Consider the following 23,375-nt stretch of genomic DNA (forward strand, 5'->3'; position numbering starts at 1 on the left):
CTTTAAAGCCAAAGCCATGGAATCAAGAGGCGAAGGTCAGCATTCTCTACCAGTCTTTGGAGTCTCGCCGTCCAGGCTGGGCGGCCACCCGGCTTGTCCCTGGGCACTTTCCAAATTTTTCAATCTTATATTAAATGATGGAGTCTGTCTTCGTGATGGGTTTCACCAATAGAACAAGGGCTATAAGGCTGATCGGACGTTATTTGTCAGATGAGCATTCTGATGCTTAAATCAGTATTTGTCGGAAGTACATTAATAAGTGTATGATAATAATGTGATGTTAGCATATCTCATGCTTCTTTTATAGTATTCAGCTGAAGGCAACCTAGTAGTGTCCAAGTGGGATTAGGATTCCTTTATCAACGTTATCCTTATTCGGATGAGATTCTTTCAATATAGCTAATGCAGTTTAAGTAGAATTCTCAAATAATTCTTCTAAATGGCTAAAGTCTTCTAAATCATTCTAGAACCTTCTAGATTAGTCATGGTGTTGTATTTGTATTCAGGTATGGATAAGATAAAATCTTCATCTAACTCATACTAGTTTTCCGTGATTAACGATATCTTAGAGTCTCATGAGGCTCGCTCTTCTACTTTAGCGATCCTGCCTGAATTGGCGGATCCTAGGCAACTCGGTCGATTGACAATTGAAAAAATTAGGAAAAATGCTCTCTTTTTGAAAATAATATGATTTCCTACCTCAATAAGGAAAAGATGGAAAAAATACTTAACCCTTTTAATATAATTATTTTTTACTTTAAGACATGTTTATATTATATTTATACCTACTTTTTATTATTATTTTACTCTAATTATATTTCTTTTACTCTAACCAAGTTTTATTATAACACCTGTCACTTTTTTCTCTCTCCTTCTTTTTCTTTTCTCATTCTTCTTCTTTCTTTTCTCTGCTTTCTTTTGTTTCGTCATTTTTCTTTTTTTCTTCTACTTCCTCTTTTTCTTCTTCTTTATTCTTTTTCTTTTCTATTTTTCTTTTTTTCTTCGCCGTCGTTTCTTCATCGATCCGCCGTCGCTCCGCCACCGTTCCGATGTCACTCCGTCGTTCTTTCATATTTGATTTTAGCAATTTTTTTTAATTCGTTTTGATAAGTACAATTTATTCTGAAATAAATTACTCTTGATTTTTTTTCAACTTTTAAATCTAAAAATCTGCATAAAAAACGATGTTATGATGAAAAAAAAACAATTTTCTACACAAATAATGATTTTCTGCACAAAAACAGCATCTGATTGTCATATAATTATCACTTCATTATCATGTCATTATCATAAAACTGAGGAGAAAACTATTTTTTTTATAAAAAAAGTCTGATTATCATATGAGTATCACTGCATTATAACACTATGATAACTAGATGATAATGAAATATGATAAGGTTATGATAATTGGTTGATAACGTACATGAAAATATAATTACAAAAAATTCATGAAATCAGTGATAACCATATGATAATTAAATAATAAAGTTATGATAATAACATGATAATATGATACCTATATGGAAAAAAATTACATAAAAATTGTGATAACTATATGATAATGAAGTATGATAAGATTATGATAATTGGATGATAACGTACGTGAAAATTAATTACAAAAACATTCATGATATCAGTGATAACCAGATGATAATTAAATAATAAAGTTATGATAATAGCATGATAATATGATACCTATATGGAAAAAAAAATTACATAAAAATTATGATAACGAGATGATAATGTGAAGATAATATGATAATAAAATTATAATAGTATGATGATATATACTTGCATGAAAAAAATTACAAAAAAATTATGATAATGAGATGATAATAATCTGCTACATACGATACTGATAATGACATGATAATAAGATGACAATGCAATATGATACATTGATAATTATGTGATAAGGTGAAACTGTAATAATCATATGATAATGTAATACTGTGATAATCATATGATAATATGATATTATATTTTGTCTAATATTATCTAGCAGTATCATCACATTATCATATAATAATATGCTACATATGATACTAATAATGACACGATAATAAGATGCTAAAGCAATATGATACACTGATAATTAGGGGTGAGCATCGGTCGGTTCGGTTCGGTTCGGTGGGAAATTTTTTAGCTTTTTCGGTTTTCGGTTAGGAAATTTCTCAAACCGAACCGAACCGAACTTTTAATTTGGAAGTAAAAAAACCGAACCGAACCAAACCGAAATATTTCGGTTCGGTTCGGTTCGGTTCGGTTAAAACCGAATTTAATTACTTTTTTTATTTTTTAATAAAATAAATTCAAATATTAAATAATTATAGTCTAATATACTTTCATATATGTTTAAATAATAATTATTAATTCATATATCAACAATAATAAAGATATAAAGACAAAAAAACATATAAATATGAGTATATATGTATATTATTTTTAAAAAAGTTATATATTTTATATTAAATTTTGGTTTATTCGGTTTATTCGGTTTTTCGGTTTTCAAAACACCCAAACCGAACCGAACACCGAACTCCGAACTTTACCTAAAGTAGGAACCGAACCAAACCATTTTCACCGAAAAACCGAACCAAACAACAAAGTTCGGTTCGGTTCAGTTTTTCGGTCTGGTTCGGTTCTTGCTCAGCCCTACTGATAATTACATGCTAAGGTGAAGCTGTGATAATCATATGATAAAGTGATACAGTGATAATTATATGATAAGGTGATCATGTGATTTTGTCTGATATTATCCAGTAGTTTCATCACATTATCATACAATAATTTGCTACATACGATATTGATAATGACATGATAATAAAATGTCAATGAAATATGATACACTGATAATTACATATTAAGGTGAAGCTGTGATAATCATATGATAAGGTGATACAGTGATAATCATATAATAATGTGATATTGTAATTTTTTATTTAGTTCATATAATTTTTGACTATGTTATTAATATAATAAAATATCTAAGTAGTAGCATAAAGTTTTAAATTATAAAATATTTGATAATACTAAAATAAATGAAAAGAAAATATTTTAGTTGTTGGTAATTTATAATCTGCATATTTATTAATTTAATGAATGAAAAAATAAAAAAAAACTGGACATTTGAATAAAAAATAATTAAATTTGTCAACGATTTGTAGTGAACACATCACATGTATGGTACGCAGAAAGAGAAAGAGAAAGGAGAAAGAGAGAGTGGGAGAGAAAGAGAGAGAGAGTGTGTGAAGGAGAGAGAAATAAAGTGTTTGGTTGCACATGTTATAGTCAGAGTATTATTCTAATTTTTTTAGATACGGGAGTACAAACATAATAAAATTAAAAGCGTGATGTATTTTCATTGACGTTTTCACATTGAGGTATAAAACCCTATTATTTTTCTATTTGAGGTAAATTTCTAAATCTCCCTTGACAATTTGCTGTATATGGATTCGGTATGGGTTTAATATAGGCACTCCCGTGTATATGATTTGTTGGAACTCTATGATATATAAAGGCTTAATACATAAGCGTGTCCCTGCATTTTTAAATTTTTACACATAAGGTCTCTACACTTGATTTCCCCTATTATAAAGCCCTACACTTCTTAAATCAGTAGCCCGTGATCCCTCAGTCCCAGCGAGTGTTAACACCGTTACAAATTCCATCCAATCTAGTTGCACGTCAAATACATCTCCAATATGGCATTATCAGGTAAATTTGAATTTTGAATTTCACTTAAACTTCTTCTTCTTCTTATCATCATGTTCTTTCATTCTTCAACATCAACCTTATTATCATGCTCTGTCATTAAGTTCCAACATCACCAAATACAACACCAAGAGTCTGACAAGTAAGTATAATTATCTTTCCCAAAGCGGAATCCTGCAGAATTTGTTGACCTGAAATAATTCACGAACCATCCTAGCTCCTCTCCAACATATTTCTGGACAAGCTCACTTCCAATAACACGAATGAAACAATCATCAGTTCTATTAGCTACAGCTCTGGCTAAAAGTGTTTTACCATAGCAGAGAACACCTTTAGGAGGATCAATACCAAGCTTCACAAATTTCTCAAGGTGAAGCATGGACAATTCAACAACCTGTGATGAGTTCATAATTATGAGTGTACAAGCAGTAAATATATATATTTAGTCAAATAAGAATATGCAAATGAAGGGTTAAACTAAAATTATTTCCCCATAAACAACTGAATAAAGGGAGCTTTGCATACTTCTCGCATTTTATCAATCTGCTCCTTGCACCCACCAAATGAGAGGTGCTCTTTGGGAAAGTTTTGTTTCAGTCCCAAAGTAATCGAAGAAGTTTACGGCCACATATTTTAGCATCACAGAAACAAAATAATTGGTTTGAGTATAACAAAAAATTCACAGGACTTCAAATGCACATCATTTTATTTCCCGAAGGACCTCCTTGCTTCCCTAGTTTTATTAAGGTAGTTTGGTTGCACTTATGGCTTCACCTATTCAAAGTAAAATACTAACATTAAATATATTCGGTTTGCGCATCGAAAAAATATAAACTCGTTAGATAACTAGGTTTCTATCCTTTAATTTGTGATTTCAGCTATATTTGTCAACTGTAACTGGTTCATCTGCATAGTCCAAGCATACAAGAGAAATTATGCGGCATCTTTGTTACAATGAAACTCAAAACTCATTCCATGATATTTTTCATTATAATCTTATAGCTTCAAGAGCCCCGGACCGGAGGTACCGACAACTGCAAATGCGTGCATGACTGCAATTAAGCAATCTATAGAGCTTATAAATCTGGACTATTAACACAATATGCAAATGCTAACATAATTTACTCTTTACATAATTACACGCATTGATGCAACTAAATTTCACATCAAGTACAAAATCTGATGATAGATAATTCTCAGGCATACCTGATCCCTGAAGGGCTTAGGTGTACGGTAGTTGTGGCTATGAATTTGCTTCCCAGGCCATAAATTGACACCTAAAAGAATAATCAATTTTTGGAGGTAAAGGAATCTGTTCTGTTACTTATTGCGAATAACTCTGCAACGAAAGACAATATTTAGACACTGGACAATGTAGTAACATATCATCTCATCCCACCACCTCCAAGTGCAAATCCTTAAAGATTACAGGTATACCTTTGAATTGGTTTGACATTTATACATATTTGGCAGTGTTTGGACTTATTATTTTTGTACATCTTGCCACCTGAAGACGGAAGAAATTTGCGTTCTAGAAACACAAAATTGAACTATAAACTGAATCTACTTTGCAAATTCCTCGTTTAGCAAGTAATAGTAATTCATACAAGAATGATAAATAGTGGAAAAGAAGTAGTGGAGAAGAAAAAGATGAGGTGACATTTTTATTTGGAAAAAAAATAATGATGTGAACTGAAATCTACATTTATTACTCTCACTAACAAAACGTGAATTACACGCGTTAACAGAAGTTAACAGAAGGACATCGAGTTAATAGATATTTAAAGTGTAGGGCTTTATAATAGGGGCAATGAAGTGTAGAGACCTTATGTGCAAAAAGTTAAAAGTGCAGGGACACGCTTATGTATTAAGTCATATATAAAGCTACAAGTACTCTATAATATCCTTTTAATGAAGAAGACACAAATGTTATAAATTTATTTGGGCGTTACAAAATTTGAAAAGCCAAATTAAAAATGCATAAGAAAGTTTGTACAAGGCTAGATGATTTAACTTTGCATTCCCGCTAGCAAGTCGTGTGCACACAACGAAATCCCTTGAAAATTGGTAGTTAATTTGCATCGCTGGGCGTAGGAGTTTTGCAAGCACTTTAGTTCAATTTTTTTTTTTTGAAGAAACTTTAGTTCAATTTCTTAAAACTAAACAATGATGCAAAACAATATAAACCATTTCAAGCAAGGTTTTTCTAACCAATGTGAAAAAATATAAATTTTCACTCAAAATCGGGCCTCAAATTACAAACAATCATGTTATTTTTATAACATTATTCAATATTTTCAACAATTCCAACATAAATGAAATTGACAGATTATATAAGATACAAGCACAAAAATAATAGAGTTTCAACAATCGGATATAACATAAATAGGGAGGCGTTACCATTTGAGCCTTTTCTTGAGAGAATAAGTCCGAATAATTATTGGGTACAATTCTTGCGCCATGTCATTCGTGCAACAAACCAATCACGCGCTAGACATGTGGAAAAATTAATGATAAAAAAGAAGCGATAATTAAAAAATTCTCTATCACAAATTTTCGTTGGCTTGTTGTAAAAATGACGTGGCGCAACGGTTGCGTGGGATAAACACTCTAATAAGTCCGCTACCGGCTAAATATTAGACTTAATGTACTAGACCTATTTTACTAATAATATAAAAGATAATATATCTCACACAAATATCCTTCCTGGCTTAATTTAGTTCTCATAGTTTGTTCAATTTAAGCATATATCTCTTTCTTTCTTTTTTTTCTCAAAGGCTAAAATTTCCATTAAAAATAACGAAAATTACATGAACGGTTTCTCAACAAATTGAGTCAACTATTCTAAAAAAGATGATGAGAGCTGTAAAAATACAGTCATCGACTAGGGCTAAACTAACCACCAAGGGTCACCTAAATATATAGGCTAAAATAACTAAATCTAATAATTAAATCTAAATTTATTGAACGTTCCAAAGGAGCCCAGACCCTGAACGTTCCAACTTCGAATTTTTATTGTTGCCGGTGGACCTGTTGAACAGGTTCCACCGTTAAAATTGACATACTTCCTCCACCAGATATACAATCCTGTTGCCGGGATAGCTCTTCTGATGCTCCTTCCCTCCATTTATGACGGCCATCGCTCACTCCTTTCTTTCTTCCGATACTGCTCTCTCTTTCAATATTTGTTATATTCATTAATGGTAACAAAGTTGAATAGTCTTTACTAATACGTTGGCCCTTCTTAAAAGAGCCCATTTTGCTATTAGGCTTAGCCACCCCCTTATCTCTCTTATCGACTTTAAGCCCAATTTTTTGCCCATTTGTTTCTTTAGACTTTTGTCTCATACGCGCCACATTTATTTCATCCTGATTCTCATATTCCTTATCAATATTAACTTCCACTAAATCAGATATGGCTATTGACTTCAAGATATTATTCTTCACAGTTCTATTCAAATTTGAATTAGGAAGCTTTAAATTCTCTCCTCCGTTACTTTCCACCAATCTTGCCAACAAATCTGCTTCCTCCAGATTCTCTCTTAAGATCATGCTCCCTTCCTTATCCTTCTTCTCCAAGCTTTGCTTCTTCATTAATGGTGGATCAGTATTAGCCTGAGAATCATCCCTGTCGTTTGTGCTTCTATCACTCATTCTAGGGCGTTTTCCTTTTATCATTGTCTTTTGAATTGGTCCAGCTCTAATGAGTTCAGAGTATTTGTACTCCCCTTCATTTGTTTCAATATGACATTCTAGCATTGGATGACCTAAAATGCCACACTTCAAACAAATATCTGGCAATTTTTCATAACGTAAAACAGCCATGACCACTGTCCCCTTATCATCCATCATCCATCTTCACCCTTAACCCTCTTCTCAACGGTTTCTTGATATTGACTTTAACTCGTACTCTGATATATTTTCCAAGACAATCACCAGAGGCTCCTGGGTCTACTTCCTCCACTTCCCCAATCTGCGATCCAAGTGACTTTCCTGCCTCCTTGTTCAAACACATAAGAGGTAGATTATGAATCTGAACCCAGAATGAAACTTTATCAAAACTAGATTCTCTGTAATTTCCCAACCCTACTGGAATTTCTAAGACAATTAGGTGGTCTTGAAATTTCCATGGGCCTCCACACAAAATTCTTCTTCTATCTTCCATCAATTGGAAATGAACAACAAAAATATTGTTTCCCACTACTTCCATGACCAGTGGTTCTTTTGTTCTCCAAATAAAATTGAGGGTGCTAATAATGCCATCTCTGTTAATCGTCTTCGTAGAGAGAATTTTACCAAACAACGATAGAGCAACTTTTTGTTCTCCAACCGATTTTGCCTCAGCATTAAGATCACATTCCACAATGTCTTCATCATCACATAAAGTTAAAGACTGACATAAGGATGATAGCTCCATTATGTAAAAAACTTCTGTCTAGAAAAAACTAGAGAGAAAAGGCTACTCTACTAAGAGAGAAAGAAAAAAGGTCCTAGCTGTAGAGCATATATCTCTTTCACATAGGTAATTTCTTACTTTTTTTTAATGTAAAGGTAATTTCTTACTTAAATAACGTGCATGAATCCAGTGTTTTAAAATCGAACCGGCAAGTGAACCGGTAAAGCTAGCGGAATCTGGTTCGACCAGTTCAACAACCGATTGATCAAAATTGTATAGAATAAAAAATAATGGAGCAGCTATACTTGTAATGAATTTCAAATATAAGTCTTTATTCTCAGGTGCCAGCCGTACCCATAAATTATAGGGCTTGTATATAGGAAATAATGCTTATGAAAATTATTTAGGGTTTGGATTTTAATCTTTTTCTCACTGAATAGAGCCTCCACTCGCCATGAGATTTTTCCTACTCTCTAAATTCATCGCCGCCGCAGTGAAAATTTCTAACAACCATCGCCATTTTTAAAAACACAGCCACAACCCTTTATATGTCCACCTCCATCTTGAATGAATTTTCTTTGCTTATACAGTAATGGAATAGTTGCAGATTTTGAAATCAAAATTTGTCTAAAATTTAAATTTTAGCTTCAAGGCATGTATTATAAACTGAATCTGCATTTGTACATAGTGGATCTAAAGGTGAAGAAATATTCTCGTATAAATTACTCCCTTTTTCTCGTGTTGTAATTTTCTACAAATTTTGTGTTAACCGGACGGTTCTCTCGATTTTGCCGGTTTTCCGATTCCTCCCGGTTCGGATGGTTCAATCCGGCCCAATTCAGTTGGATCGGATTTCCGATTTGATAGGGTAAATCGGACCGGACAGCAGGCTGGTTAGCGGTTTAACCGGCCAGTCCGGTCCGGTTTTTAAAACACCGCATGAATCCACTCAAATTATAAAGTATTTGATGTACATGACTCACTAAAGCAAATATCTTAACTTTTCTCTTTAAATTTCGCTATTTTTCATCATAGAAGAGGTTGTAGTAATCTGCATAATGATCATTTTAGAACTTTATAATTGAGAAAATTACCTAGTATACGCTATTTATCAAAAGAATTGCATAAATACTCCCTCAAAAGTTAGGTTTTCAAGCGTGCTCTTTTTTTAATTTTTTCTTTTCAGATCTACGCTCTTCTTTTTTATATTGTATCATCTCCTTCTCTGCAACGATCTCCTTCCCTAATTGTTCCTTCCTCTTTTCTGTATAATTACTTTCGAAAATTCAAAAAAAATTTATCCTCTTATTTGTTGATTTAGAGTTTGGCTTCAATCTCTGCCGGTAGTTTGATTTGATGAGAACAATATTTTTTTAAAAAAACAAATAGGTCTGATTTTCAGTTTCTATCAATTATTTATTGATTTATGATTTAGTTAAATAAAATGAATGATTATGCTTTGTTGGTTGATATTTAATTCAATAAATAATGATTATACTCTTCTTTTTTAGCTTTTTGTGTTCAGTTAAAATTCAGTTTCAATTTTTGTCTGTAGAGATAACATAGTAGATAATGATTACTGAGTGTGGCAAGGGAGTATTATTATTAGTTTTCTCTTTTAATTCTATTATTTTGCTTTCATGATTTTTCGATTAAGTTTTGTTGATCTTGATTTATATTTGTTGATTAATTTTGAGTGAAATGCTTAGTTAGCGAATTATGTTTTATTCATTTCAATGGAGTATGAGTTGATTTCAATGGAGTGGTTACACAACCTTGCAAAGCATCTCCAATAAGTATTCTATGCAGAATTTTGTCTTCATGTTTCAATTTATCTACTTTATTTGAGTATGACTATTTATATCATTTGATGAACAGTACGCTCATTTTTTTGTGAAGATTATTTGGTCATTCATAAAGATAGCAAGAGTGTTCATTTATTGCTCAATGAATTGATGAGGGGTTGTTTTTTCATTAAAATTAGTTTTGTTGATTGAAAAATTTGAAAAACAGGGTTAAAATTTGTCTCTGAACCTTTAATTACTTGTCTATTTTAGTGTATCATATGTTTATGACATTATTTTTTACTATTTGTTCTTTTTCAGCTTCAAATTATTTTCAAATGAAAACTCTTCCATAACTTGAACGAATGAGGCAAAATAAATAAGGGTTTTGAAAGAGACCGAGGAAGAGCTTGTTGGAGTTTCACCATGTGTTTCTTTATATGTTTGTGATTGTTGAGACACAAGAAGAGCAATTAGATGATGTCAAGTATCATATTTTAAATGTCAATCATTATATTAAGAATAATGCTAATAAATATTAGAGGGGATAGTAAAAAGTAGATATATATTGATATTATACTTTTTAATGGTTTTCACTTCTATTGTATCGTGTTGATTATACTTGTTGTTCCTTTTTTTGCGAATTGAAATTATATAAATTTTACACTTTATAAGATAATTATAAATAACATTAATTTTCAATATAATATAAATAACATTGTTTAAAATATTTAGTTATATTTGGATGCTGCAAAAACTATATTAGTAACTAATGAACAATTGAAATGCAGACGAAGAGTAACAAAAATAAAAGTCCAATTAAACAAACAATACGAGCAACCAATGAACAACTAACAAGCAACCAATGTGCAACTAAAAAGCAACTTGAAAAAAAAAACTAAAAGAACGATCGGAAAGCAACCGCTGAGCTACTAAAAAGCAACCAAAACTTAAAATAAAATCAATAAGCAAACATATCACTCTTCTTTTTAATTTAAATTAACATGCAAATTTTTATCTTATTTATATGGTTCTGTTTAATTTTTTTTATAAAATAATAGACTCTGTTAATAGTTACATCATTTTTTCAATCAGTACAATAATCATCACTCGAATAACCGTCACCACAACCACCTACATGTCCTTCTCCGCCACTTCATTTACCAACCAATCATTTACTTCAAATCTAATTTTTTTCCTCATCTTTTCCCTTCTTTCACTTGTAGTCTTAGCCTTCATCGTCCAATGGAAAGGTGATAATTAAGATGCCCTCACAAATTCTGCAATTATAAAGATGAGAAGAGAAAATAAGATGAATCAAAAAATAATTATGGTGACTCCATATAAAAAATAGAGGAATCTAGAACAAAAATGATGGTTTTGTATATTTTATAAGTTAGCAACATGAGAAAGCAGCCAACGCAGATGTATAGACAAATAAATATAGTGTGGAAAAAACAAATAAAGAAAGAGTTCAAGACTTTTAGTTAATCAAAAGGAAAATAAGAGCAGCGTACATATGCTAACTTAAATATAAAAAAGCGTATACCTGTTAAGTTTTTATTTCCAGCGTATGTATGCAATATGAACCACTTATTCAAGCATTTATGTCATAAGCCCTTTATAATTTAGTTGTTCCTTTGGACCTAGATATAGGGATCTCCAATCAACTGGGCTAGGTTTATGTTGTATTGATCTCATTTTTCATGGGCTTTAGTCTCATTTTGTGATCATTTATCAATCAATTTCTATATAATCCATTGGTTAATAAATCCGCAATGATATTGTTTGAGAAATTTACAATACAAATCTCGTTTTCTCATCTCTTTACAAACATATTCTGTTACTTTTTACATTTGCAAGCATGGGCTTTTTTTGACTATTAAGTTTGTAAAAATACGCTAAAAGCTCCTAAGGCTGCCACATGAATCATATTCTTACCTTTCCATTATCATCCAACGCTAATATTGTCATGTACATCACCATGTCTAGTCTAATAAGAGTAGTCATGCTCTTATCATAGTTAATAATGTGTGACCGTAAATCATATTTATTTTTCTAATAAAATGGTATGCTAATGCATCTTTCATGTTTACGAATTTAAATTAATGACAATTGATTTAAATTTTTGAGAAAAAAAAAACTACACTTTTCACACAATACAATTTTATCATGTTTATTTTCTTTATTACTAAATATATATGTTTTATTTCATCCAACACCACCTTTCAATTAACCTACACGTGTCCTATTAAATTTTGATTTAGTGTTTTTTTATTAATAAAAAATCTCCCTTTTCAGCAGGCCAGAAGCGCGCCTGACGCACGCGTCAGGCTTGCTGTACGTGAAACAGGTGCACCATGCACCTGTATCACAATTGTTTTATGGTGCACTTGTTTCACATATAACACATAAAATGAGATTTTTTTTAAAGGTCCCCATACATATTTTAAAATCATATTATATATATATATTAATATATATATATATATATATAAATGTTTAATATTTATATTAAATATTTTAAAAAACTCAAACCATTAATTTATTTATATATTTAATAAATATAATGTATCAAAATTTTAAATCAAAACTGGTGTTAGAATTTTTTTAATAAAGCGGATACATCTTTGATACATCTCTAGTATATCTTATTTTTTAATGAATTGAGTTTGAGTTTTTAATTTTTGAGTGTTAGATAGTGCATTTAGAATATGTTATTGCTGCTAATGTTATTTTGTAGTGCTGATTGAATTCTAATCGACTACGTTTAATTGTAATTCGAATATATTTTTTATACATCTCTGATACATAATTTATACAGGATAGATACATATCTGATATAATAATTGAATTAACTGACTAATTCGATTGATTCGTTTTTATATTTAGAAAAACTTATAAACATATATGTAATTTATGTATGTGATACATTTCAGATACATATGTGATACATCGCTGATACATAATTTATAAACGATAGATATATTTTTAAATGTATTTAAATAGATACCTCGTCAATACATAATATATATATATATATATATATATATATATATATATATATATATATATATATATATATATATATATATATATATACTTAACAAATACCTTTCTAATACATTTTTTAAATGTATGTAACTAGATACATCGTTAATACATAATTTAAATATTCGATTGATTGTAATTGAATCAACCGACTAATTCGATTGATCCGGTTTTATATTTATACATCTCTGATACATATTTTATACATGATATATATATTTCGATACATTTTCCATATATTTATTATCAATGTGCATTTTATGCTATAAATAAATGATAGATACATTTTATAACATTTATTTAAATAGATACATGATGGATACAGTTTTATTACCTTTATTTTTTTATACATATTTGATACATTTTGCGACGTATCAAATTTTTTATTACATGTAATATATATATATATATATATATTAATATATATTTAATATTCGATACATAATTTATACATGAGAAATATATTATTCATGCATTAGACCCGTGTTCGGTATGTATGAACAATATATCCGATAAATAATTAATAAAATTATTTTTAATACATATTTAATAAATCTCCGATACATAATTTATACATGAAAAATATATTATTTATGCATCGGACCCGTGTTCGATATGTATTAATAGTATATCCGGTAAATAATTTATAAAGTTATATTCTAAAAAATAATATTATTTGTATATTTTTTAAATTTAATATATTTATTTTTTAAAAAATTAGAATTATATTTTAAAATTTAAAATATTATTTGAAATTTAATTTTTTTTCTTAAAATAAAAATAAAAACTAATATTTTAAAATTAAATAAATTATTTTATTATTTAAAAAAAATAAAAACCATGTTAGTAGGCAGCTGCTCACGCGCGATTTTATATGAGCAGTTGCATATGCAACTGTTAAAGCGCGCTGATGTCAGCGTCACACGCCGACATCAGCTCTCATGGTATTTATGGAATGTTTTATCAAAAAGTGATATCTATAAAATAAAAGTCACTTTTGTTATAAATGACGAAAATGGAAACTAATTTTATGGTAATTTTGAAGGATTTTCTATATTTTTTGGTTATTAAATATAAATTTACTTATATCAATATTTTAATATATTTTCTATTTATCTCTATATATTTATCTCTAATAAAAAATTATCATTTAAACTTTTTATACAAATTTATTATTTATTTTTTACATAAGTGTTTCTCATGTATTTTAAATATTATTTTAGTACCAAGACGCTTGTCTTTTATAATGAACATTTGTCATTTTATATCTCTTTTTTTATAAATATCTTTTTATTTTATCATTTAATATTTTATTTTATCATATTTCATTATTTATTCTTTATATGTAAACATGTGAGACATAAATTTAGACACTTATACTCTACATTTAACTTTTTTAATATTTTTAAATACATTTTACAAGAATCATCTATATTATATAATTAATATTTTTTTTAATATATCAATAATATAAATAGCTCATTAAATAAAGAAAATAAATATTATTTTAAAAGTATTAATTTATAGGATATAAAACATATGATATAAAACAATAAAAGAAAGGATATATATTTAATTTTATTTTAATTGTGATTGTGATTGTCCTTTAGTTGATTTTTATTTTTTTTAGTTGCTCGCTAATTACTTGTTGCTTTTTTTTGTTGATTTTTGGTTTCTATTTTTGACTGCTCGTTGGTAGCTCTTTAGTTGATTTTTAGTTACTCGTTGGTTGCTCTTTAGTTGATCACTGGTTGTTCGTTAGTTTTTTCTTATTTATTTTAATTGGCTTTAATTGTTCATTGTTGGTTATTCTTGTTGATTCTTGGTTGCTCGTTGGTGCTCATAATATGAGATATTGTTTTTTTTATGAATAAAACTTTTATTAAAAGCCGTAAAAAACGGCAAAAACCAAGCTACACCAAAAAATGGCTACGACTCCGTGGAAGGAGAAACAAACTAAGACAATAAAATAATATCCGGGTTTCTATACAAGTCTAAACCCGAATAAATAAAAGAAGGATACTTACATTTATTGTAGAAAACAACACTATGCAAACATTGAAACAAAATGTCATCGGCACTCGAATCCTTCTACTGAAATACTCTTTTGTTACGACACTTCCAAATATCCCAAATAAAAATGAACCAAGTCGTTGTCCAAAGGCTAGTGTAACCACCATTAGGGGCGATAGAAATCCACTAAAAGAGAAATTCTTCGAAAGAAGAAGGTAACACCCAAGCTATATATACCCAATTTCTGAAAAACATCATACTATATTTTCCTTGCAAAAGAACAATGCAAGAAAATATGATCAATCGTCTCGATCAAACCACAAATACCATAATTCAAATCTCATGTTGTAATTATTCCGCGGGAAGCAAGAAAAGAAAGTGTTGGAATACTATTGTGTAGTGCCGTCCAAATAAAAAACTTTATTCTCGGAGGTGCTTCCGATTTCCAGACAAGTTAAAAAGAAGTTGTCGATCCTTCCCTCCAAGCTAAAACAGCAGCTAACAGTCCTCCCCTTCTAACTGAACCAGCAGAGGATGATCCTCCTCTCATAACTGAATTATTTTCTGTTCTTATCATTGCTGCCATACTTCGAACGTTGAAGCCTTTGCTATCCGGTTTCCAAACCATTACATCATCTTCCTCAGATACAACCGTCACATCTTTTCCATTTTCATTCTCGCCATTATTATGCTGCTGAATTTTCTGCAGAAACAGCAGGTTCAGCTCGTCAAAGCTGACAGCTTCAGTACTGATAGGAGTAAAATACTCCTATCTTTAGGATGTCTTTTCGTATGCTTTTACACGCGTTCACCTCATTTTTCAATGGAATTGTATACCTTATAGAGGGTGTGTATGTTTCAGGGAATCAAGAGCATTACGGAGAGTTTTGAGCCCAGAATAGTGGAAAATGAGCGGAAGCGGAAGTCAAGTGCGAAAGGAGCTAAAGCCGGAAGCAAGTGAAGCAACGTCCCTCTTTTAAAGATGTGTCTCGACTTATTTGTGTGTCTCGATTCGAGACACTACAGGATGAGAAGCAGATTATTCTGCTTGATGTGTCTCGAATCGAGACACATCCATAAGTTGTGTGTCTCGATTCGAGACAAGAAGGAAAGAGGGGATTTCAGCTTTTGGACATTTCCTTATTGGGCCAAACATCCAAGATTGGGCTGTACTTTATTCCTTGTTTTGGGTAGTACTATTTAAGGACACCTTATTTTCCTTTTTAGGGTTATGCACTAGATTTAGATTTGTAGCCCCCATTTCCTTTTACTATTCTCAGCTTTTTGAATTACACTTGTTCTTAGTGATATTTTGAGCTTTTGTTATGTATTGAAGATTATTATTATTAATAGAAGATTATTGGTTCCTTATTGTTGTTCTTCATTATCTCTTTTATGCTTGGATCTTCAATTATTGCAAGGTAATTAATCTCTAAACTATGTTTACTCCTAATGCTTACTTATTAGTTATTGCTATGATGTTTGTGATGAGTAGCTAAATCCTTAGTTTAGGGGTTGTTGATGAAGTTTGGTTGTGATTAGTTGACTAGGGTTTGATTTGGGTATTAGGGTTTGTAATGATTTGTATGCTTAATGCCTAAGATAGATTGATCTCCTAATCCTAGGTTAAAAGGGTAATTAATTAGGCGAGAGTCACTTAATAACCCGGAATTAGCAAATCACTTAATTAGGGCTTAATCACGCGAGAGCGGTTTAGGGCTTAATCGGTTATAGGTTAACTTCGTGATTGGATTAAATTGGTATAATCAAAATCTAATTACGCGAGAGCGATTTAGATTTCGGGGTATTAATTTAATTACAATTAGTTCTAATTGCGGACTCGAGAGAGCGGATTAGGCATTTTAGAAAAACTTAACCCGAACTAATTACCAAATCAACCCCGGTTAGCTAGAACGTTTCAAATCGAATTAACAACCTCTAAACTAAGGATTTAGCTACTCATCACAAACATCATAGAAATAACTAATAAGTAAGCATTAGGAGTAAACATTAGCTGGACACAAATTTTATTGTTTCCTTGATGGGTACTCCGGTTACAATCAGATATTAATTCTCCCGGAAGATCAAGAGAAGACGACCTTCACATGCCCCTACGGTACCTTTGCATATCGGCGAATGCCTTTCGGACTATGCAACGCACCCGCCACATTTCAAAGATGTATGACCTCAATTTTTAACGACATGATTGAGGATATTATGGAGGTGTTCATGGACGATTTCTCCGTGTTTGGCGATTCGTTCGATGTTTGTTTAGCGAACTTAAGGCGGGTTTTAGCAAGATGTGTGGAGTACAAACAAGATCGGACGCATGCTAGGCTAAGGAGGCATGAACAGAAAGTGCAAGAATTTTACAATGCCCAAGGCGGTCCGCGATTCCCATCTCCTACACCATCGCCGGAGCCACCTGAGTTCGATTGAACTCGAAGATTTGCTTTCTTCAACTCTAACTCATGCAATTTTCCGTTTTATTTCATTGCCATGGGGACATAGCATAGAAATAGTGTGAGGAGGGGTGGTTAAAAATATGAATGCGTTAGAGTCTCGTTTTTATTGTTTTGTTATTAATGTTTGTGTTGTAGGAGTCTAGTTGTTTTTTATGTTGTTTGTTTTGAGTCACCTCGCACTAAATCTTTGGCTTGTGTTGTTGGAAGCATGATTAGTGGCCTTGGTGTACTTGTGAAAATTATTCCCGATCAATGAAGTTGTCAATTGCATTTTTCTAGCTTAATCAATCAAATGTGGATGTGTTTAAGAAGATGCAAGTTGTATGACATGGTTCAATGAAGTTAGAATTAATTCAATGTGAATTGGTTTTGTGTTTTGACAAGTTTGTAGTACTTAATGCGGATGCATGATGTGTGCTTTTAAATTGACAATTTGAGCAATTTTTGAAAAATTGAGTATGATTGGCATGTGTTCCTAGGAATTAAGTATTTAGCATGACACCCTTTTATTGAGCGTTTATTGAGCCTATTTGTTGTGGTGAGTGTCGATTGCTTGCTAAATTCCTAGAACTTGCTTGGTGTCCGCTCAAGACTATAGAGGTTGAGTGTCAATGACTAGATGAGTATGGCATTAGAAATACCCCAAATTCTTGAACAAAATCACTTAAAAGCCTACCCTCTACCCTTAGAATCACCATTTGAGCCTAAGCCTTTCCTTGACAAACACAAATCACACAACTTCCCGTCAACAATTTACCTCTTAAAACACCCAAATTTGATTTGAATAACTTAATAATGAGAAAAATGTGACACTAGCTTGATGACTAGAAAGAAATGTGAAAGTGCTAAAAGAATAGGAATTTGCCTCGAGAAAAAGAAAATCAAAAGAAAGAAAGAATAAAAACAATATCAAGAAGAAAAAGAAAACAAAAGAAAAAGAGGAAAATGAAGAAAAGAAAAGAAAAGAAAGAAAGAATAAACAAAGGCAATAGAAAATTCAAAAGTTCACAAGTGTTGAAAATCCGAGCTAGGTCGAAAGTGTATTAGAAAAGAGTCGTTCAAATCAAGTTTTAGCCAAGTATCCAAATCTACCTACCCCTAACCCATAAGCCAAGTTACAACCCTCACAAGTCCATATGATAGTTGTTGATTACCGAACCAAATAGTGGAGTTCGGGACTAAAAGCAAGCTTATGGTGAATGAGCACGATGTGAGTTTAAATGTTTACCTTAAACACTTGTGTGTTGGAGTGACATCTTGTGAGATTCATTTTACTTCGCTTGATTTCTATGAGCATTATGCCATGAGTTACCGTTTCTTTTTGGCCAATGTGTGCATGTCCCGTAGATGATTGTAACTTCGAATTTGCTTAACACAAATGCCTTACCAATAGTATTCTCAATGTCATTGGACTATGTCATTATAATTGCATTCATCGTTGGTTGCATCGCTTACGATTGATAATACTGGAAGTTTGTCTTGTGCCTTCATTGGTTGGGAGTTCGCATGTTGTCGTGTGTTTACAATCACCAAGGTTGTTAATTGTTGTGGTTGATAGCGAGATTCATTTCTTGCTTGGGGACAAGCAAGGTTTTAGTGTGAGGAGGTTTGATAGGAGTAAAATACTCCTATCTTTAGGATGTCTTTTCGTATGCTTTTACACGCGTTCACCTCATTTTTCAATGGAATTGTATACCTTATAGAGGGTGTGTATGTTTCAGGGAATCAAGAGCATTACGGAGAGTTTTGAGGCCGGAATAGTGGAAAATGAGCGGAAGCGGAAGTCAAGTGCGAAAGGAGCTAAAGCCGGAAGCAAGCGAAGCAACGTCCCTCTTTTAAAGAGGTGTCTCGACTTATTTGTGTGTCTCGATTCGAGACACTACAGGATGAGAAGCAGATTATTCTGCTTGATGTGTCTCGAATCGAGACACATCCATAAGTTGTGTGTCTCGATTCGAGACAAGAAGGAAAGAGGGGATTTCAGCTTTTGGACATTTCCTTATTGGGCCAAACATCCAAGATTGGGCTGTACTTTATTCCTTGTTTTGGGTAGTACTATTTAAGGACACCTTATTTTCCTTTTTAGGGCTATGCACTAGATTTAGATTTGTAGCCCCCATTTCCTTTTACTATTCTCAGCTTTTTGAATTACACTTGTTCTTAGTGATATTTTGAGCTTTTGTTATGGATTGAAGATTATTATTATTAATAGAAGATTATTGGTTCTTTATTATTGTTCTTCATTATCTCTTTTATGCTTGGATCTTCAATTATTGCAAGGTAATTAATCTCTAAACTATGTTTACTCCTAATGCTTACTTATTAGTTATTGCTATGATGTTTGTGATGAGTAGCTAAATCCTTAGTTTAGGGGTTGTTGATGAAGTTTGGTTGTGATTAGTTGACTAGGGTTTGATTTGGGTATTAGGGTTTGTAGTGATTTGTATGCTTAATGCCTAGGATAGATTGATCTCCTAATCCTAGGTTAAAAGGGTAATTAATTAGGCGAGAGTCACTTAATAACCCGGAATTAGCAAATCACTTAATTAGGGCTTAATCATGCGAGAGCGATTTAGGGCTTAATCGGTTATAGGTTAACTTCGTGATTGGATTAAATTGGTATAATCGAAATCTAATTACGTGAGAGCGATTTAGATTTCGGGGTATTAATTTAATTACAATTAGTTCTAATTGCGGACTCGAGAGAGCGGATTAGGCATTTTAGAAAAACTTGACCCGAACTAATTACCAAATCAACCCCGGTTAGCTAGAACGTTTCAAATCGAATTAACAACCTCTAAACTAAGGATTTAGCTACTCATCACAAACATCATAGCAATAACAAATAAGTAAGCATTAGGAGTAAACATTAGCTGGACACAAATTTTATTGTTTCCTTGATGGGTAATCCGGTTACAATCAGATATTAATTCTCCCGGAAGATCAAGAGAAGACGACCTTCACATGCCCCTACGGTACCTTTGCATATCGGCGAATGCCTTTCGGACTATGCAACGCACCCGCCACATTTCAAAGATGTATGACCTTAATTTTTAACGACATGATTGAGGATATTATGGAGGTGTTCATGGACGATTTCTCCGTGTTTGGCGATTCGTTCGATGGTTGTTTAGCGAACTTAAGGCGGGTTTTAGCAAGATGTGTGGAGTACAAACAAGATCGGACGCATGCTAGGCTAAGGAGGCATGAACAGAAAGTGCAAGAATTTTACAATGCCCAAGGCGGTCCGCGATTCCCATCTCCTACACCTTCGCCGGAGCCACCTGAGTTCGATTGAACTCGAAGATTTGCTTTCTTCAACTCTAACTCATGCAATTTTCCGTTTTATTTCATTGCCATGGGGACATAGCATAGAAATAGTGTGGGGAGGGGTGGTTGAAAATATGAATGCGTTAGAGTCTCGTTTTTATTGTTTTGTTATTGATGTTTGTGTTGTAGGAGTCTAGTTGTTTTTTATGTTGTTTGTTTTGAGTCACCTCGCACTAAATCTTTGGCTTGTGTTGTTGGAAGCATGATTAGTGGCCTTGGTGTACTTGTGAAAATTATTCCCGATCAATGAAGTTGTCAATTGCATTTTTCTAGCTTAATCAATCAAATGTGGATGTGTTTAAGAAGATGCAAGTTGTATGACATGGTTCAATGAAGTTAGAATTAATTCAATGTGAATTGGTTTTGTGTTTTGACAAGTTTGTAGTACTTAATGCGGATGCATGATGTGTGCTTTTAAATTGACAATTTGAGCAATTTTTGAAAAATTGAGTATGATTGGCATGTGTTCATAGGAATTAAGTATTTAGCATGACACCCTTTTATTGAGCGTTTATTGAGCCTATTTGTTGTGGTGAGTGTCGATTGCTTGCTAAATTCCTAGAACTTGCTTGCTGTCCGCTCAAGACTATAGAGGTTGAGTGTCAATGACTAGATGAGTATGGCATTAGGAATACCCCAAATTTTTGAACAAAATCACTTAAAAGCCTACCCTCTACCCTTAGAATCACCATTTGAGCCTAAGCCTTTCCTTGACAAACACAAATCACACAACTTCCCGTCAACAATTTACCTCTTAAAACACCCAAATTTGATTTGAATAACTTAATAATGAGAAAAATGTGACACTAGCTTGATGACTAGAAAGAAATGTGAAAGTGCTAAAAGAATAGGAATTTGCCTCGAGAAAAAGAAAATCAAAAGAAAGAAAGAATAAAAACAATATCAAGAAGAAAAAGAAAACAAAAGAAAAAGAGGAAAATGAAGAAAAGAAAAGAAAGAAAGAATAAACAAAGGCAATAGAAAATTCAAAAGTTCACAAGTGTTAAAAATCCGAGCTAGGTCGAAAGTGTATTAGAAAAGAGTCGTTCAAATCAAGTTTTAGCCAATTATCCAAATCTACCTACCCCTAACCCATAAGCCAAGTTACAACCCTCACAAGTCCATATGATAGTTGTTGATTACCGAACCAAATAGTGGAGTTCGGGACTAAAAGCAAGCTTATAGTGAATGAGCACGATGTGAGTTTAAATGTTTACCTTAAACACTTGTGTGTTGGAGTGACATCTTGTGAGATTCATTTTGCAAGTGTAAGTGAATGATTTGTATCTACACAAATGTGTCCTATTTATAGGCATAAAAGGAGTGGTAGCCAAGTCTTGCAAGATCTTCTTTCCTTAGCTCATCTAGAGTGGGATCCAAGCTTGATCTCTTTCTTGTCTTGTATAGTTTGATTGGAGTCAAGCTTGCAAGTTTCATTTCCATAATGAGATGGAGCAATTGAAAAAGGTCATTTCTTTATGTGCAAGCCAAGAAAAAAATCCCATATTAAGTGTGAACACATGGTATGTTCATATGAGTGTCAATATGCACCTAGCAAGACTTTCGGAAGTGCCCAAAACAGATGCTTTGACTATAGTCAGAGTGTCAACCGGCCTTGAACCGGTTTAGTGTCGAGCACCGGTTGAGGGCTAGTTCACTTATTTTTTGTAGGTAGAAGCTTGACCGGCCTTGAACCGGCCTGATATCGAGGGCCGGTCAAGCACCGGTTGAGCTTCTGGTTCGGTTTTTTTGCTCCAGTTTGACTGGTTTCTGACCGGTTTGAGTCGGGCTTCAGTCAACTGTCTTGTTTTTGACCCAAATTAGTTTGACTTGATTATTTCTCCAATTAAGCTCTGTTTTATTCAAAAATATGCTACAAATGTTAATTATTTACATTTTACATTAAAAACTGTAAAAGAAGTACAAGTAACTAAAAACGCCTCTATTTTCCGTAAAAAAGATTAAAATACGAAATAAAAGTAATATAAAAATTACGTAAAATAGAGTCTTATTATTTTCATCTATATTTATGTGAGTTAACCAAGTCAAATTTGAGATTTTTAAGAGGTAAAATTTTGAAAAGGTTGATTTGTATGAAAATTGTGGTTTAAAAAGAAATTGGTTAAGGCTCATATTATATTATCTTAAGGTAGAAGGGGTAGGCTTTTTGAGTGAGTTGAAGAAGTGTGTAATCCTAATTGTCATTCTCACCTAATTGCCAAAAACTCAACAATGCAATCTTTCCAGGACATAGGAGCAAGTTATAGTACTAACACATGCAAAACACAACAAAAATATAGGTTCGAAAATTCAAGAATTAGGTGTGTTTTAACTAATGCTAGAACTACAACAATCATGCACATATGCCAATTTCCTAGGATTGAACAATTTTACTACATACACATCATATTTCCACATCAAACTCGTTGATCATGCATTTTAGGGTCAAATGTTGCTAACAAGTAACTTCACCCTAATCTTATCAACTTATGTCATATGATTAGCATTTAACTAAGCAAGCATCAACAATAATTGTTAAAATAAGAAACACCAGTCAAATATTCATTAATGAGAAATGACATTTGATATGATTCAAGTGTTTGATCAACTTAGCTAACATAC

The 23,375-nt window shown here is 32.1% G+C and overlaps 1 protein-coding gene across 1 annotated transcript; it reads right to left on the bottom strand.

Annotated features, from left to right (window-relative positions):
* Positions 1–7,555: 7,555 nt before the first annotated feature.
* On the bottom strand, positions 7,556–8,131 carry LOC126661603 (uncharacterized). Its single transcript, XM_050355456.1, has one exon. It carries the CDS (start codon positions 8,129–8,131, stop codon positions 7,556–7,558), a length of 576 nt encoding a protein of 191 aa, XP_050211413.1.
* Positions 8,132–23,375: the final 15,244 nt, after the last annotated feature.

Source organism: Mercurialis annua, linkage group LG8 (assembly GCF_937616625.2).
Source record: "Mercurialis annua linkage group LG8, ddMerAnnu1.2, whole genome shotgun sequence".
In the NCBI taxonomy this organism is placed as follows: Eukaryota; Viridiplantae; Streptophyta; class Magnoliopsida; order Malpighiales; family Euphorbiaceae; genus Mercurialis; species Mercurialis annua.

Excerpts from the sequence above, each read along its gene's own strand:
- LOC126661603 (XM_050355456.1), bottom strand. The coding sequence starts at position 8,131 with ATGGAGCTATCATCCTTATGTCAGTCTTTAACTTTATGTGATGATGAA.